Below are 18,355 nucleotides of genomic sequence, written 5' to 3'. Positions count from 1 at the left end.
TGCCGGCTCCGTCTCATCTAGTTTCATCCTCTTGCACAAATGCACGGGTTCATTAATACAGAGAGAGCGCGAGGCGAGCCCGTTTCCACAGGAGTCATCTCTCAAATCAACTTGGAAAATCTTTGATTATTACTCATTTATCTAAAAACTAAAACGGGCCACTAGACATTCCAGTCATTTCAGATTGCAATTTATTTTCTAAGACAAAATAATCATTACATTTTAACTGTAACAATAAATAAAGATTTATTTGGCCTATTATGTTGCTTAGAATATAGATTTTCCTAGGCTAATTAGATCACATGGCTCAGCTTTTTTGTTTTTGGTGACCTAAGATAAATCATCTCAAGAAAAAAACCTTCTTCTCTTCTTGTACCGCTTCAAATAGACTTTGATGTACATATGGTGGCCAAGCATATTGTATAATAATGTAGAAATACCTATAATTATTTCTCAGGTTTCTGTTTGTAAAGATTCACACAAACTGGTATTTAATATCAAAATCTTTTCAATAATTGTTTCTCGAGGAAAACTGTAATTTGGTGCCAGTTACATGCGTAAGAGAAATATGGAAATATGAAGAAGCTGTGATCAGTTTGTTGAATGAACAGCTCCATTTCAAGACCAAACAAATAATTACTTATTTATCATTAGCTGTGTGTTTGCCTATAGCCCTTATTAAAATTCTCTTAGTTGCTCTATTACTGCATTTCATTGGCATTCATTTGAACACTGTTTATGTTCTAGGATAAAATTAAGTCATCTTAAATTGACAAAAGTATGATTATGTATCATTGCCAATAATTATTCCATTAAAATCTCCTCAGAGTAGTAAAAAATGCAAAATATATATACATTTTTAAGTGAATTTCAGAATAAACTTGTAATCGCTGGTGATGGTTTGACACAATGACCTGGGATGAATTTAACTTTAAATGACACCCGCAGCAGTGCTGCAACTTCAACCGAGCATTGTGAGGAATTACATTGTTGTCTGTTTCAATGGGTTCTCCGACCCCCATTTTAATTCAACAATGAGCAAAGAAATTATAAGAAAGAAATAAAAACAGACATGGGCAAGTACAAAAAATCTGTCTTTACTTCAGAGTTCAGTACCTTTCCCTTCCCCACCTGATGTGGGACTCACTGGTTCCTCCGGGTTCCACCAGGAGGCGCCAGAGCAGAGCAAAAGCACAACACAAATACCAGTACAAAATAATAGGGAACAGCTGAGAGAGCAAGAAAAAAAGGCAACTTGGACATTGAATAAAGAAAAATTAAGGAAAGAGAGAAGGAAGAATAGTTATAAACACCTTATACCGTGACAGAAATGTGAAAAAATGGGTATTTTTCGCTCTTTAGTTATTTGGTCTACTTCAAGGCCTCTTGCAGCACAGAGGCCAGAATATAAACATAAACAGATCAGACAGTTACTGCATTGGTTCACATGCACCCCCCTCCCGTCGTATTTTTTTTTTCTTTTTTGCCGTTTTCTTTTTTTAAAAAGGACTATGCACATCTGATATGACATGATGTCACTACTTGCTATGCCAACACCATCCAAAAGCACTGATTTCACAATTCATGTGTACTGCAGAGATTAAAAAGAAATGGTTGACTCCATTGTACTGTATAAAAAACCAAGAACGCCATATTGTATACAACCAAGACACATAGTTCCAGACAAATGTTTTGTCCTAATATTTACAACTATTTCGGTGTTAAAAACCTTCTCTGTGTGAAGTGTGGATGAAATCTCAGCCCAGGTCTCCTTTGGATTCATTTGCAACGGGTTCAAAATGACAGAAGTACAGGGTCAAAGTATGTGTGTGTGTGTGTGTGTGTGTATGTGCATGTGTGTGTATGCATTTGTGCAGGTGCAGGAATTCATAATTCAATTCATGAATGGATTTTTTCCCCCCTCACTTGATCGTTATGTTTCACAATACGCCCGATACTGACAGTTTACACTGCAAGACACTCATGTATATTTCCATTTTCCTTTCACTTGCTTGCAGAAAAAAAAAAAGGTTAACTCCGTTGGGCAGTGCTAAAGTAGAGCATCCTGATGGCAAATGATGCTGCAAATTGATTAATGATTAAAACCCCGGTCCCTTTTAAAGTTTACTTTTTAAGAATTTATATATCCTCTGTGTGTTTTAATTTAAAGTCATGGACATGAAAAGAATAGTTGATAGTCATTGTGTCTAAACACAGTAGGGGAATAATTCAACATTTACACCCCCCTGCCTGTCTTTATGTGTTTGAAATTATCATCGCACTCGCGGTGCAGAAGTGTGGAAGTCAATCACAGTCAGTCAGTGCGGGAGCTTCTGTGCAAGTCAGTCACAAAGTGTGTGAGGTAGTGTGTTGGTGTCAGTGCTTTGCTGGTTGGCAGGCTAGATGTCTGAAGGACTGTGTAGTTTTAACATTCATCATGATTTGACTCCTGTACGGGTGTGGGGGGGAGAAAAATCATTTGCCAAGAGTCACTCAGAGTGCTATATATGCGCGTATATATACATATATACACACATATATAAGCATGATTGAACCTCAGTGAGTGTGTTTCTCCGTGTAGTGAACAAGTAAAGGGCTAGTCAAGGAAAAACAAAATCGGGCAAATAGCTGACATGACACACTGGCCATTCATTTAGATCACAACCAAGATGTCTCCATGTGTCCTTACGTGTCGCCGCTCCATTGTCTCCCTCTCCTCAACTCTCGTTAGCTGCCACCAGCTGGCCTAATCCCTGGCGTACAAACACAGCCTGGATGTCCTTGGTCTTGATGCAGAAGTCACAGGCCCAAACGGCAGCACTCTCTCGAGTCAGCAGCCCGTACGCCGGCTCTGTGAGGCCTGTGCAGTCACGGTGGAACCAGCGCTGGCACGAAGCCTCGCACAGGATGGCGTCCTGGTCGTCGTGCACCTCCGCCATACAAAGGCCGCAAGGGAAGACCATGCCGGGGCCGCCGAGCTTCCCGGGGCCGGAGCCGGGCCCGGTCGAGGGGGCGGCGGGGCCCGGAGGCAGGGGAGACTGGGTGTTGGGGGTGGAGGTGGAGTTAGAGGGGGGGTTGGGGTTGCTGCCCGGCGTGTTGCCTCCGTTGTTGTTGGTCATGTTGTTCTGACCTGAATTGGGGGCAGCGTTTGGCATCGGACCGCCGGCGACGGGAGTGTTGTTCTGCTGGTTGTAAGGCGTGGAGCCAGGGGCGGAGTTGGGGGGAGTAGACTGTTGCTGCTGCTGCTGCTGCTGGTTGGAGTTATTAGAGTTCGGGGTGTTCGTGTTGCTGGGGGGCTGCAGCTGACTGGGCGGTGGGTGCTGGGGCTGGCCCGACCCGTTCAGAGGACCGGTGGGTGAAGAGTTGGGGTTCGGCTGCGGCGGTGCTGACGGAGGCTGACCGGGTGTGTTGGCGTTGGGCTGCTGGACGTCGGGGTGACCGGGGAAGCCGCCGCCGCCCGGCTGCGGTGGGCCAGAGTTAGGAGGGGGGCCGGGGGTCGCATTATTAGGAGGGGGGCCGTTGGGATTTAGGTTAAGCTGCTGCTGTTGCTGCTGCTGCTGCTGCTGCTGCTGCTGCGGCTGCGGGGGCCCGGGCTGCGGCCCCCCTCCACCAAAGTTCTTTCCATCCTCGTTGCCCGGCCCTGGCGGACTGGGGCCGGGGTAGGGCCCGTCCTGGGACGGAGGGAACTGTCCTTGAGGGGGCATACCGGCCAACCCTCCAACCATGTTGCCCCCGGGACCACCACCCATGTTCATCATGTTCATGCCAGGACCCATGCCCCCTCCGCCCATGGGGGGCAGTGGGCCATGCGGGGGTCCTCTCGGGCCTCCGCCACCAGGCAGCGGCGGGCTGTTGAACGGGTGCCCGCCCTGTCCGTGCTGCTGCTGCGGGGGCATGCCGAACCGAGGGTGGGGCGGCCCTCCACCTCCAGGACCGCCCATGCCCCCCGGAGACAACATGGGGTTGAATCCCGGCCCGGGGTGCATGGGTGGGCTGAAGTTCGGTGGCATGTTGAACTGCGAGGGGCCGCCAGGGGGGAACCCACCGCCTCCTCCTCCGCCCCCACCGCCGCCGCCGCCCCCGCCGCCGCCTCCGAAGCCGGGCATTCCTCCAAAGCCTAGCTGGTGGTGAGGTCCGGCGTTGGCTGGTGGGCCGAACGGGGGCCTCCGTCCGGGCTGGCCGCCGCCCGGTCCCCCCGGGCCGCCCATGAAGCCCATGCCGCCGCCGCCCATTCTGCCTCCGCCGCCATACGCACCTCCGCCGCCTGCACCGGGGCTGGGAAGAAACGGAGCGCCACCTGGTCCGCCTGCCCCACTCGGTCGAGACGGGGGTCCGAAGTCATCGTCAAACGGGTTGGAGGCGACCAGGTGGTCCACCATGGGGGTCGGAGGGGGCGCAAACTCAGTGAGGTGGGAGAACCCCGCCGCCTGCAACGACAAGACGACAAAACAGGGCAAATGTTTGTTTGTTCGTTGCTTTAGAAACCAAATTGCTTCAAATCTCATTGTAGAAACATTCAACGTCCGTTATGTTGCAAAGTAATCACATTTACAAACACAACTCGTACCTGAGTGGTTGACTTTCTTGCCTTCTTCTTCTCCGGGCTCTTCATCTGTGAAGCTGAAATAGCAAAATATGGAGGGAAGGGGTGGAAAGGGGGAAATATAATATTAGCCACCACAGAAATAGGCCTCGGTGTCTCATGCCATTGGTCCAACACCAATCAAGTGCAGCATCACATTTGGATTGGCCAATACCCCTTAGTGACAGAGTGGAGCAGCTTTAGACCTAGGGCCTCTGTGTCAAGTCCAACAGTTGAGATGGATTCAATGATGGGACATAGACTGGCATGAGGACAAGATGCTGAACATCCAGGCGTTATCATCACCAAGGTTATGAAGCCTTGAATCGCAAATGAGACCCAGGCAGACCAAAATGACCCAGGCGAGAGGGAGAGAGGCCGCAAACAGAGGCAGAAGAGGTAAGGTCAATGAGGGAGACAGGAAAAAGACGAAGACATGAGAACGAGGAAACGAAGTTGAAGGTACATTGATAGCAAGATAAGACATCAACCCCGTTCACAGGTCCACTGTGTGTGGGGGAAACAGCCACCACCGGAGACAGTCGTGAAGTTTACATATGGGGGAGGCGAGAAGGGATTTGCTAACAGCACCAGTGCAGCCCATTGCAGCGCAGTAATGGATGAATCCGATCTGATTTGGGGGGGGAGATGGGTGAAATTAATTCCTACCTTTTCGTTTTCCTTGTCCCGCCAGTAGTCTCCCCGATTCGGCAGCCATTAGCTAATATGACTGTCGGTGAAGTGGCATATCACCGTTCATATGCAAGAAAAAAAAAGTTAAAAATGACGACGTCTTGAAGGCAATGAGCCGAAGTAGGTGGAAATCTGCCTTCAGGTCATGTCAGTAACGATTAAAAATGGTTATCATCACAGCAGAAAACTAACACGTATTGGTAACTAGAATATTGTTATTATTATTATTATAATAATAACGCCGGCCGGCCCAGGTCTGCAAAACTCCTTTTCCAGCTGCAAAATCTTTCGCCACGGTGTCTGTCACGCCGGGATTTGGTCACCAAATAACCCGTCAGGTAAACCTGAGCTGGTTCACGTTTTTTTTTTTTTTAGTAGAAGTTCTTCGTCTTCTTCTTGTTGCAAGCCAGAGACTCTGCTAGCTGAGTCAATCAAACTAGTTGTTGCTTGCTACCTGGCTTCGTCTGCCAGTACAATACAAGCAAGTTACAGGGCACCACCACCCCCAAACCCCCTCCCCATCTCTCTCTCTCTCTTGCTCTCTGTCTAAAAAAAATGATCACTTACAGATGTGTAGCTACGAACTCGACCAGCTTAGCTAACGCAAGCTCGTCGCTAGCCTCGGCTAACCAGCTAGCCACGTTACCCAATGTGGTGGTGGCTAGTTAGCAGCGTTGAGGTTTTTTTTTTTTAAGCCGCAACAACTGGGCAACAACATCAATCCGATTTTTTCTGTGATTTGTCTCTCTTACATCCACTTCGTGTGAAAAATTGTGCACTCAATTTCACTCAATACAGCATTGTATGATGAGATAAAAAGCAACCGAGCACGTTTTTTTTTAAAGCTGTTGTTTACTATGCTAACATTAGCTTGCTAGCTAACGTTAGCATTGAAGCCACTGAAGATAGCTAGCCATCTTGCAGACTGTCTTGGAAGCAAACTGTACCCTTTCTCCGTTGCTTGCTCTGCTGTGTCCTTTAAATTGAAACTCTCTGGTGTGTCATTGCCAGCAAACCAGTCCTCACACGGTTGTATGCTTGATGATCCACCATTCAACTATAATTCATTCAAAAACGCAAATTTTTTTGCCATAATTATCATGGGCCTTCTGTCGCCACCGGACAAAGAGGGACAAGCAAAGGAGTATCGCGCACCATGGAAGGTTACATCTCGCCAAAAAAATGGGGGGTGTCGTCAGGTATAGTTCATAAGTATTAACGATATTCTTGAAATTATATGTTAACATGCAGAATTATTGCACAGTTTATGAAGCTACACTTTTATATTTCGAAGATTTGTCGGCCCTATCGTCGTTTTCAGTGTATTTTCTTAATTTATATTCAGTATCTACCTCTCGTTGGTAAAAATATGGAGCGGCTCAGAACGGACCATTTCCCAACAATACCCTGTACAATTAAACCAGGGGTGAACGTTAATTAAACAGCCAATTAAGCACATTATCAAATGACACTATGATTAATATTGAATTAATATATAACATCAAAATATTAGCAACTGTCAACTTTGGTTTAAATCGCCATCTGAATAATAAAGATAAAACTTTGGCTTGAAAGGAGGTGGGAGATTGTTTTCCATGTAAAATATGTAGGCCTGATAATATTGATTAAAAACAGCTTGTGAGCTGTTTTTTGTCCTCAACATAGTGTATAATTATAATTACAAAAGCTGTATTAATTAGATAGGATTAAAGTACAGGAGTAATACAGGTGTGATAATACAGGTGTGCCTATTCTTGGTAAGATACCTTTAAGTCTGATCTCTCCAAGCAGCTTTTTCCACCATGGATTCCACAATTAAAAGCTTATCACCGCCCACCCGGTCCTGCCTCCCCTTCTCAACTTCAGATACCCCCCTCCCCACCACACTCCAGGCGCAGTCAGGAGCCTCATTGCGACAGTGGACGGTTGTTAAAGAGCAGATAAGCCACTCTGGGAATGGGATCACAAATCAGAAGCAAGAAAAACTTTGCCTTCTTTCGGGTCTTTCCCCTCAGAAGACACCTCTTCATCCAAAGGGAATAAACATCTCCTCAGAGCAGAAGAAGGAACAGGTGTAAGGAAACCACAAATGGGATAAAGTAGGAAATTTTTGTTTCATTTCCCCCTCCCTCCTTGCCAAACAGGCATGAAGGCTTCAAGTCTTTTATTTACAACTATTTCTAAAGTTGGGGATGTGAGAGTAAGGCCAGTGACTTTTAAAAGAATTTATGATATGCTTTAAACTGAGGTGTGGAGATCCTGTAGTCTACACAGGCTCTGTCCTAGAATAAAGCAGCGGAAGTCTTTTGTTAGAAAGGCTGTGATTTCTAAAGGTGCGTCTCTGGGGCCCCGGTGCATGGAGCTAAAAGGTGTCGAGAAGAGAAGTCACACAGAGCTTTATTGGTTTCCATCTAAGTTGCAATGGCGAAGTGGTTCAAGGAGTTCCCCATCAATCTGAAGAATGGTACCGACAGGATCCGCTCAGCCTCCGAGTCCGGCTCCCAACCGAGAGCCAATAAAAGCGGGCTGGTGGCCAGCATCGGTACCAAAACAACCAACTCCAAAACGGGTCTGCGTAAAAACTCCTCCACCGACAGCACAGGCGGAGGAGGGACGGGAGGTGGAGGAGTTGGGTCTCTCCTGTCCGGAAGAAACCGAAAGAACTCGGCCATAGAGCTGAGCAGAACCGGCGTCGGCGGCTCCCAGAAGGATGGAAAAGTTTGGGACACGCTCTTGTCCGGGAAGAGTCGCAAGAACTCCAAGAGCCAGGAGCCGGTGATGGAGGAGCAGCAGCAGCAGCAGCAGCACAGACCCCTGAAGAGCTCCCCGTCCGCCACCGCCTACATCAACCGGCTGATCAGGGTGGACAAACAGGACAAAACCCCCAACTTCAACAGCGGTACCATCAGCAGCAGCAGCAGCAGCAGCCAAGTGGTACCGGAAGCAGAGAAACCAGCCCAGTGCAAAACAGAGACAGTGAGTTACAGTCTTAATTTTATTTCACTACGTCCTCACTGCATTGTTTTCCCTCTGTAAGGTGAAAAAAATATACTAATTAGCTTCTGGTAGCCTATATGACATTAAAATTTAATTCATAGTCACCATACCTAGGCCACTTCTCACATTTTTACTCACAGACCAAGATCATAGTTTTTTTTTCTCCCACTCTTCTGCTCTGAAGTCAGATTAACCATTAAATATCTGTTGGCTGATTTATAGTGGGTGGGCCCAAATGTTTCCCTATGGACTCTCACTAGGCCACATTCAATCAGGTGTTAATTCCTACAATATTGAGTTTGATCTTTTACTTTGGTTAGCCTAAAAGTAGTGGTTTGTAGGCCTATACTTAACCAAGTAACAACTGTAACAGTGTTTTTTCTGTGTCTTGTAGGCTAGCTGCTTTCACATGAGTAAATGATGCAGATGCTTATTTCGCCCCTGCTGAATGATTTCTGGGCGTCCATCTGAGTCTGAGGCACTCCTCTCTAATTCTAGCCGCAGTGCAACACACTCCTCACCAGCAAAAAATAACATCCAATGTCATCAATACTCGTGACAATGAAGCAGCCAGGATCCAGTCCAAGCTCTGAAAATTGATATTATTGTTTCTGTTTCTCCCTCTCCTTTGTCCCCACGACACCCATTGTGTCCACTCCTCCCAGTCTGTCTTTCTATCTCTCTTTCTCTTCCTCTCCACCCCTCGCCCTTACACCCACCTTCCTTGCCGTGAATACAAAGCCCTGGTCAGACATGGGGCCTTTACCTTCCTCTTCTGGATGAAATCTGGCTCAGTATTTCCCCCCTTCTCCCCCTCCCACTGCCCCATCCCTCTCTTTCTCTAGATTCAGGCCCCCTGGTGAAGGCTATCATGTTATAAAAAGCATAGTGTCATTTGACACTCATGCGCCAACCCAAGTCCCCTCCAGCTTGGCTTTGGAAAAAAAGAGAAGTCAGGGAGGTGACAGTGGAGAGATGGTGTGAAAAAAGACTGATAAAAGAGTGGAAGAATAAAATGGGAGGTTTTATGTTGCAGAAAGGGTAAAGTAAATCTTGATCTCAAATTCATAAATCATTGGTTGAGTTTGAGATAATGTCTGTCACATATTGTCTACCATTGAGTTCCCCAGTTAATCCACAGGTGGTTGAAGGTGATTTAAAGCAAACTTGTTCCACTAAACCGCTTTTTCAGCCCGTCAAACATCTGCTACTTTACTCAAACACAGACAAATGGCAGCATTTCTTTGGAAAAGGGAACGCACCACTGGAGGTGATTGGAGGGACAGATCTATTTTACGGCCTCTTGTTGTCTCCTGGCTGGTGGCCTGTAAAATAAACAAGACATTATATGGCACTGATAAGATGACAGGACAGTCAGGCATGAGTAGTGTAGCAGAAAAGAGTTTACAGTGAGATGTAAGGCTGAAGAGAGCAGGCTTTACAACTAGAGTGCCTCTTTAGACAAAATAAACAAAGGTGCCACATATTCTTCTAAGTAGCTGAAGCCTGTCTGGTTTATTAGTTTACAATCTTTTTCTTGGCGATGAGGCCCATAGCTCTTCATCACGACCACCTGTCATGCTCCAAATGCAGCCACTTTGTTATTTGAGTCATTGTTTTAGCCATTTTCCAGGAAAAAGACCCAACATTTTCAGGTTCTGGCCTAAAATGTGAGAATTTTACATTTTATGTCAATGACTTTGAATTTTGGACTGACAACGAGATATTTGAAGATGTCACTTTGGGCCTTGACTAATTGTAATGAGCATTTTAAGCTATTTTCTGGCAATTTATTGACAAAATAATTAGATTGATAGTTTCAGCCCTATTGTAACCAGGATGGTATGGTGTGATATCAGTGAGATATTACTGATCAGCTCAGATGATATATTTAATTTGTAAGATATTCATACAGTCACTATTCATAATGATGGAAACTTGAAATTTGAACCACTTGTCCAGCATCTTCACATGTCTATGTCAGCCTTCCTGATTACTCTCTAACAAGTTTCCACACAGTAACAATACAGTGTGTGGTGTTGTTGACGCATTGCCTCTGAGTGGCAGCTTAACAGACAGCGGAGGAGGTGTCCTGTCAGATTACTGCAACCACAATATCCTACTCCTACTTCTCACACACACACACACACACACACACACACACACACACACACACACACACACACACACACACACACACACACACACACACACACACACACACAATATAATCCTATTTCTCTGTTTATTCCCTCCCTTCCATTGTGAAAAGTTTTCTTGCTTAGTCAGAGTTTTAAGTAAGCTATCCAAATAAGCCTGAAAAATAATAAATGTTTTTTGATGCAGGTGATAATTCTTGAAGATTACGCCGACCCATTTGATGCTCAGAAGACCAGAGAGCAGAGGGAGGCAGAGCGTGTCGGGGAGAATGACGGTTACATGGAGCCGTACGATGCCCAGCAGATGATCACCGGTAGGACTGATCGATACTCTTGATTTGCTTTCAGCTGTTCTAGTGAGATTTATGACGATCCATTCATTCAGTCCCCGATCACAGCGTCTGTGCAGCTGCGTCTGTGTGAATGACACGATCCTCATTTCCAGTCTCTCCGGGCCGAGCAGTGAGAACGTGAACTCATTCCCCCAGTGCTCTCTGCACCCCATGGGGTTGCTACGGCAACTCTGTTGCGTTCGGACAATGGGTGCAGTTTCCTGCCCCTGCTTCCTCTTTCCTGTCTCTGTTTCCTGGTACTATTCTCTAAAAAGGAAGCCCCCCCCTCCTCCATCCCTCCGCTCGGATGCAGCTCTGTGTAAAGCCCTATATGGACCTGCTCTGACCATTTATCAAAACTTCCAGCATCCAGGATGACTGGTGGCCCGTCATCCAATCACATGCTCTCCTGACCTTTCCTTCCATCACTCCATTGTTTTAACTAAAAAGGGGGTTGCACAATAGCCTGCTGTGAATGTGAAAATGTTTTATCGCGCCGCTCTCTAGTAGATTTTTACTTCAATCACTGCCTGTGCTGCTTCCAGGCCTCCTCAAAGAAGTCTACAGAGGATGTGATGATGTGACTGAGTCAATTTATGAGGCTTAAATCATACTGAGGAAGTCAGCAGGCGTCAGAGTCACTGTGATTCAACAAGCAAAGCTGTGAGAGTGGGCAGCATAACTATTAACACTCTAACACCAGAAACCAGAAACTAATCCTAGTGTGACGACTAACATGTAATAAACTGTAATAGTTTTACTTCAGAAGTGTCTTATCAATTAAGGCGATTGAAATTTCATTTAAAAGCAAGCTGGTCTGCAAACATAAAACCAGATGTTGATGGCAGTAGCCAGTCTGTACAACCAAGGCTGTCTGCTATGGTATGGCTATGTATATCTGATTTTAAAAATGTTTTAATCTGACATGAAACCCAGAGGAAAAAAGCAATTCAACTAGATATTTAACATTTTGATAAATCTGATAAAACCATCAAGATTCCCGATGCAAAGCTTTATCACAGTGGTTCCCAACCTTTTTTGGCTCGTGACCCCATTTTGACATCCCAAATTTCTGGCGATCATGTGCAGTCAGATATTTTTATAAGCTGCATTTTATTTGAACTCGATTTATATTTGAGAAAGTGAAAGTATAGAATATGGTGTTTTTAATCATAATTTAAAAAAGAATAATAATTAGTTTAAAAAATACTCAGTTACTAGACATTTCAGACGACCCCATTTGAATTCCAGGCGACCCCACGTGGGGTCCCGACCCCAAGGTTGAAAAACACTGCTTTATCATAAAATGTACTGAGAACAAGGGATATTTGATGAAAGCAGTTACAATGTGAAGTGTAGAGAGAACTGGAGAATGTTTGAATGAATTAAGAAGAAGTTATTAGAGTATAGAATAAGTACAAAAACTACAGTGCCATCAATAACCCATAAAAACATATTAATGGGAGTCCAGGTGGTAGTATAGATTAAACTGACCTACATCACTAATATCAATGTTGTTATATAACTTTGTGTTTTTCTACCTGTTAGAGATCAGACGTCGGGGGTCCAAGGACCTGCTGAAGGTGTGTGTGGTGGTGGAGGGGAGCGAGGGGCCGGTGGAGGACGGTCAGTCTGCACCCCTGCAGATATATGACGTCCCGTACGAGGGAGGCGGCGACGGTGACAAGACGCCGGTCACGAGGCCGGAGCTGGACCCCCGCCCCTCCGCCGAGTATGAGCTGCCTTGGGAGTGGAAGAAGGAGCACATTGTCAAAACTCTGTCAGGTAGAGCAGACGACGCCACTTACACCACGTTTAGTTCCTGGTTGCACTTTGCTGAACTAGTAACCAGGAACATTTACGTAACTCAGTGCCAACCGTGTTTCTGCTCTGCTTTAGATCCCATGAAAAATATTTGTTAAAAAAAAAACAAAAAAACAAGTCAGGCCGGCTCTCACATTTATATTTCATGCGCTGGATAGACCAACAGCATACTGAATATCATCTTGCATGAAACATCAAAGCGCTGTCTTCTTCTTATTCTATATTTACTGGAGGCTTCGTCAACCAGTTCAAACTCTGGCAGAGAGTCAGTTGTTTCTTTACATAAAGATTCACATCTTCTCTCATCACTCTTCTTCCCCCAGCGCAGTTTGACAGCCCCGAACGCCCAGCCAAAGATGAGACACCTCACCCCACGCTCAACAGGCAGCCCCAGCATCCAGCAACCCAGCCGCTGTCTCAGCATCAGCATCTGAGGCAGAAGAGCTGGACTCAGAAGATGCTGAGATCCTCCCCTCCGACCCTGACGCCCCCCTCCACTCCGGGGAGCGGCCCCGACACCGAGGCCTGCTGCGTGGACCCCACCCTGCCGCTAGAAAAACAGAGGTACTAGAACCAGTATGATGAGTAAAGAATAATTCACATAAAACCCTGAACGTAAATTATTATGACAAGCAAATGACAAACAAAGCAATTTAAATGTAATTCATATCAAAGAACAGAAGAACTTCCTGCACACTGTTAACTTGCAATAGGTATTTACTACTGGACAAAGCAACATTTCGGTCAATCCGATCTTCGTCAGGCAGAGTTGAGGCATTGAGTACAAAAAAACCTTTAAATGCACAACACACAAACATGATTAGGTGATCAGGTGAGTATAAAAAGGAAGAAGTCACCATAAACAGATAGTAACCAGTGTAAAAAAGGGGGACTTAGTGTACACAGGTGTATCTAAGCTACACAGGTAGATGTAGAAAAGAAAGGGGCCTTTTTTCCAGCAGATGCCTCTTTACATATACATACACACATACATATGCAAATCCATATACATATGCAAATACACATGCATCCATATATACATACATGTATATATGAATGGGTGATCTAAATGTAATTCATATGAAATATAGCTGTGCATGTGTTTTCCATTCTTATGATAGACCCAGTCCAGAAACTTGATATGTAGTGTTAGTGAGCTACATTGAAGTTCATTTCCAGGGATTTTTGTATAAAATGAAGTTCCACACTTGATCAATAGCAGATGAAATGTAATCCTCCCTCTCTCCCACCATCTGCCTCAGCTGGTACCATGGCTGTGTGACTCGCCAGGAGGCAGAGCTTCAGCTGCAGTCCTGCAAAGAAGCCAGCTTCCTGGTCAGGAACAGCGAGTCCGACAACAGCAAGTACTCCATCGCCCTCAAGTGAGTGTAACCAGGAGGTGCATCAGTGGTTGAGGCTGAAATATGACTCTCATTAGTCACATACTGTGATATATGAATAGGATTAAAATGTAATAGATGCAGTCATAAACATAGAAGTTTAAGGTTGATGTCATAAATGATTTTTTTTTCACATTATATCATTTCAAAGTAAAATGCTGTTCATATTTAGTACATTCCTTATTGTTAACAAATAAAGCAGCATTAAATTTGTGCTAGTGAATATTTATACTTATACCTCTCAGTGCTCCATGAAAACACTGCTCTGGTAAATGTGCATTCATCCTCAACTAATAAAGTCACTACTCACTCTGTTTGAGTGATGTTTGCTTAAAGCTACAGTTGTAGGAAATATTTAGATTTTATAAAAAGTAAATTTAATCATGACCATTAACATCCACAGTAGTAATTACCGTGTTTGGAGTGTCTCAGGGATGCCACAGTTTATTATGAGATGTTCCATAATGAAAATATACAAACTTGTATCATGCAAAAAAACAAAAACCGAATCTCTGTTTTATTTTTACATGGAAATCCTGTTTTCATCCTGCTCATGAAACACACCAGGATGTGTGACTTCATCACATTTCTTGGGTTAATTCTTGTCTCCTCTCCTCTGTGTGACTCAGGACGAGCCAGGGCTGCGTTCACATCATCGTGGCCCAGACCAAAGAGAACGGCTACACCCTGGACCAGAGCAGCTGCGTGTTCCCCAGCATCCCGGAGGTGGTGCACCATTACTGCACTCAGCGTCTGCCTTTCAACGGCGCCGAGCACATGACTCTGCTGCACCCGGTGCCTCGGTGTATCTACTGACTCCGCCCCGGCCCACGTTAGGTAGAGCTCACAAAACAAACACACCTCTGGGCCTAAAATTGACACACACACAACAAAAAATATCCCATAGCACCAGTCACAACCACATCTCTGATCAGCGAAGCTCAACGTGTACTTCAGGTCTGTTATTTGTATGACCCTGTTTTAAAATGTAATCATCAGGAAATGTCCTCTGTGTCCTGAAACTGTGGACGGCTTCTTTCTTTGTTTTACCTTGATGATTAGCTGATGAAAAACACCCAGGCTGCTGTTTTGCATGTGAACAAGGGGGAAGCACGTGGCACTTTTAATCATTAAATGTGACCTGGAGTTGGGTTTGAATGGGACTTAAACATATATGTGATGTTTCAAAAGATACATATGCTACTTTTTTATTATTGTTACAAAGTGAATTTATTATGAAGCAGAAGTACTTACTGACTCCTGTTTGTGGCTCTCTTTCTCCCTCTGGTGGATGTGCTGGTACACTGCACCAACTTACCAACACAAAGAATTGTCCTCCTCCTTTAAAGTTTATTATAGTTAGTGAGCGTTATCAGTCCACTCATCAAGATAGGAACAAATAACAACTGTTTTATCTCTGCGCTTTAAGCAGATTTCTAATTTATGCTCTCGTGCTTGTTAGTTTTCTGTAACCACCGTCCCCCTGAGGTCTGTTTTACTGTGAATGAGGGAGTTGTTTCAAATGTATTATGTGCACTGTGCAGAGTGAGTGATTCACCCTGATGCAATGTGCTCCGAGGAGCAATGGCTGCACCACAGTTGGAGCCATTTAGGATGAGAGCGGAGACGATGTTTCGTTTTTCGGTTGCTAATTCTAGGGGCAATATCTGTAAAACAATCCTGTGTGATCTGTGATAAGGAAAGTTAACATCAAACTCATTTGGGTGAGAACAGAATGACACATATTCAAATAATGGAAGTAGGAAAACAATGATTTAAATACAGTACCAACATAAAAGAAGTGCCGGTCTTGTCATAGCCTCTAACATTGTCAATTCAGATCTGTGTTGCTAAAGAAAAATGATGTTCTCCCTCCTGGCCTAATGTCCCCTGGTGCTAAGAGGCAGAGCAGCAAATTGATAAGTGTTGACTATATTATCTCCATTGTCTTCTTCCTCTTCTTTGTGTATTCTCCTTGTGTATCTGACATGGTGTGTCCGAATTAATGCTGGAAATATTTTTTTGCAACATAGCATGATATTAGCCAGCAGACTGACAACAAAATATGGTATAACTGAGGTAAAAATTTAAAAAAAAGAAGAAAAGAAAAACAAGAAAAAAAGAAAAGCAAAAGCAAAAAAAAAAGTTTAAAAAAAGTGGCGTGCTTCCATCGCCAAGTCTATTCAAGGATTTAAGGGAAGTCAGTTTGTGGTTTTTGGCAGAGTGTTCAAGCCCGAGTAATCCAAGGAGACACACCTGCTATACATTTTTCACCATTGTCTTTTGATATGTGGAGACCTGCTGTTCAAAGGTTGTAAAACAGTTATAATAATAAAAAAAGGTCCTGAATCTCATCACCGGAGATCCCCTGTGAGCCTGTCTCTGATCCCAATAAATCAACAACATCAACGGTAAAAATGTGACGTGTTTGTGTCAATGTCGGAGCTCTGATCAAAGCATCAAACCCACCCGTCATCCCCGAGGAGCCGGCCTCCTCACACAAGCTGGAATGACTGAATGAGGACGTTTTTTTAAGACTATAATGAATCTTTTAACTAAGAGAGTGTGGTTTCAGCAGCTTGGATGAATTTGTCTGTAAGTTTAGGATGCCGTTTCGCTAAAAAAAAAGAAAAAAAAAGGGTAGGGGTGGGGGTGGGTGGGATCAATGATGATCCTGGGTTAGGTCTAGTGGGAAGATTAGGTTCAGCCCAGGATCATGTTGAGGACAAACAGCTTAGGTACCCGCTGGTTGTGCCGTGTGTGTAGATCTAAGGTAAACGCAGTTCTAAAAACAGACAAAGAGTAAGAGTAGTATCATTACACCCATGTCAAGGAGCGCTTAATGTGAAGGAAAAAAAGAGCAATTGACACCATCCCTCTCTCCTTCCCTCCTTTTCTTACGTATCGTTGGCCCCCTCTCCTTTACCTTCCTCGCCCTGTCAGTGTTATCCGAGGCTGATATCTGTCTGTCACCTGTTTCTCCTTGACTCGCAGGGGAGGACACTATCACTGTTTGCCTCTGTTTGGAGCCAGGAGTTTGTGCTTTAATTTATGAAGGCGAGCGAGCCACAGGTTAGATTACCTCATGGATAACTGTTTGCTGTTATCTTTTCGAAGCACTTGATGGGTGGCAGGTGACTTAAGAGACACGTTTACCTGGTTTGCTACAGGAAACACAACCTCTATAATAGTGTAAATAAGTAAAAGCTCTGGATTCAAACGTTTCTTAAGTAAAACCACAGATTTGGCTAAAAAGACTGACAGTATCAAGCCTGTTGGTTTGATCTTTAACAATGTTTTGTGTTTATTTTCTGCTTTTTAAAATGTTAAATATTAATCTAGAAAGTAAGTAACTAAACAATGCAGTTGTCCAGTAAATTTAATGGACTAAAAGGCGGTGGAATATTTCAGTATTAGGAACATAACATATAAAACACTCCAAGTACCTCACGAGTGTACTTGAATGCAGCACCTTAGGTACTTCCCACCAGCCTGTGACATCAAAGCATGTTCTTTATGAATTAGTGGTGCCAGAGCCTTGTAATTCATATGTGTCCTGACTCCTCCTTGGCAGCGTGCTGCAGCCATAAGGTCTCCCTGCAGGGCCTCTATCAAGATGGATTTCATGAACCTGAGGAAAGCGGGCCTTCTCAAATTCTACCCAGGAGAGAGCAAAGCTACACCTGGAGAGGACTTGATCATCAGATGATACAGACCTGGATCCACCCACCTGTATACTTGAATGAGTAATGTCATTTTGTTCTCACGTGTGTCCGTGCCATCCTACTCTCACACAATCGCTGCCCGCCCTCAGGCTTGCATGACAGCTTGACGTGATCACCGCTCCGACTCCGTCTGATGGACGAGTTGACTTGACCTGCTCTCTTGGTAACCAAAGTGTCCCTGCCATCCTTATCTGATGCCTCAGACTCGTCGCCAGTGACATGGCGCGGCTTTGTGTTGCTCTTCTCCTTTCCTCACGCAGGCAGCACCTGCCATGTGGGCGATCCATCAACGCAGACTCTTGCCTTTTAGTTTGAATTGGCTCACCTGCGAAGGTCAGGCCTTGGTTTTAGATACTGTTTGCAGGATGTGCTGGAGCCATTGTGTGTCCCGGGCTGGTTGAAAAGGCCATGTGACTGAGAATTAAGTAACTGCTCTGGAGTGTAACTCATGGAGGATGTCTGTCCCAATCCACTTCACAACGGATACACCTCACTTATTTCATACAGCAGCCTGCGCTCTCTCTCACTATCACACCGAGAAGTCGTTCCATTTTAACTCAATCATAATTCTCATGATGATCCATTGATCATTTATCCATAACGGCTGTTCCTTATGAAAAGACAAAAAGCAAACATCACTTTC

General features: G+C 44.7%; 2 protein-coding genes across 4 annotated transcripts; one reads left to right on the top strand and one right to left on the bottom strand.

Moving 5' to 3' along the window:
- Positions 1-1,081: 1,081 nt before the first annotated feature.
- pygo2 (pygopus homolog 2 (Drosophila)) lies at positions 1,082-6,457 on the bottom strand. Of its 3 annotated transcripts, XM_085791377.1 has the most exons (4): positions 6,223-6,457; positions 5,252-5,312; positions 4,568-4,620; positions 1,082-4,427 (listed from the first exon to the last, which is right to left on the bottom strand). In XM_085791377.1, the coding sequence occupies exons 2-4, from the start codon at positions 5,298-5,300 to the stop codon at positions 2,718-2,720; spliced, it is 1,812 nt and encodes a 603-aa protein (XP_085647503.1). In that variant the 5' UTR covers positions 5,301-5,312; positions 6,223-6,457; the 3' UTR covers positions 1,082-2,717. The 3 variants fall into 3 exon arrangements, with proteins under 3 accessions (XP_085647503.1, XP_085647502.1, XP_085647504.1); XM_085791376.1 differs by having other exon boundaries at positions 5,252-6,457; XM_085791378.1 differs by lacking the exon at positions 5,252-5,312 and having other exon boundaries at positions 6,223-6,456.
- Positions 4,629-16,341, top strand: LOC146978595 (SH2 domain-containing adapter protein E-like). Its single transcript, XM_085791379.1, has 7 exons — positions 4,629-4,981; positions 7,168-8,251; positions 10,619-10,745; positions 12,312-12,548; positions 12,911-13,151; positions 13,850-13,969; positions 14,617-16,341. The coding sequence occupies exons 2-7, from the start codon at positions 7,697-7,699 to the stop codon at positions 14,801-14,803; spliced, it is 1,467 nt and encodes a 488-aa protein (XP_085647505.1). The 5' UTR covers positions 4,629-4,981; positions 7,168-7,696; the 3' UTR covers positions 14,804-16,341.
- Positions 16,342-18,355: the final 2,014 nt, after the last annotated feature.

Source organism: Trachurus japonicus, chromosome 11, assembly GCF_045865225.1.
Source record: "Trachurus japonicus isolate A0001 chromosome 11, Traja_1.0".
Lineage (NCBI taxonomy): Eukaryota > Metazoa > Chordata > Actinopteri > Carangiformes > Carangidae > Trachurus > Trachurus japonicus.
The sequence above is the reverse complement of the archived record's forward strand: the minus strand, read 5'-3'. Positions and strand labels throughout refer to the sequence as shown.

Bases quoted from the DNA above. Each gene is read 5' to 3' on its own strand.
- pygo2 (XM_085791376.1), bottom strand. From the start codon at position 5,300: ATGGCTGCCGAATCGGGGAGACTACTGGCGGGACAAGGAAAACGAAAA. The intron at 4,621-5,251 runs GTAGGAATTAAT...TTGCTATTTCAG, and splicing joins GGGACAAGGAAAACGAAAAG to CTTCACAGATGAAGAGCCCG. The intron at 4,428-4,567 runs GTACGAGTTGTG...TTGTCGTTGCAG, and splicing joins CAAGAAAGTCAACCACTCAG to GCGGCGGGGTTCTCCCACCT.
- LOC146978595 (XM_085791379.1), top strand. From the start codon at position 7,697: ATGGCGAAGTGGTTCAAGGAGTTCCCCATCAATCTGAAGAATGGTACC. The intron at 12,549-12,910 runs GTAGAGCAGACG...TTCTTCCCCCAG, and splicing joins CATTGTCAAAACTCTGTCAG to CGCAGTTTGACAGCCCCGAA. The intron at 13,152-13,849 runs GTACTAGAACCA...CATCTGCCTCAG, and splicing joins CTGCCGCTAGAAAAACAGAG to CTGGTACCATGGCTGTGTGA.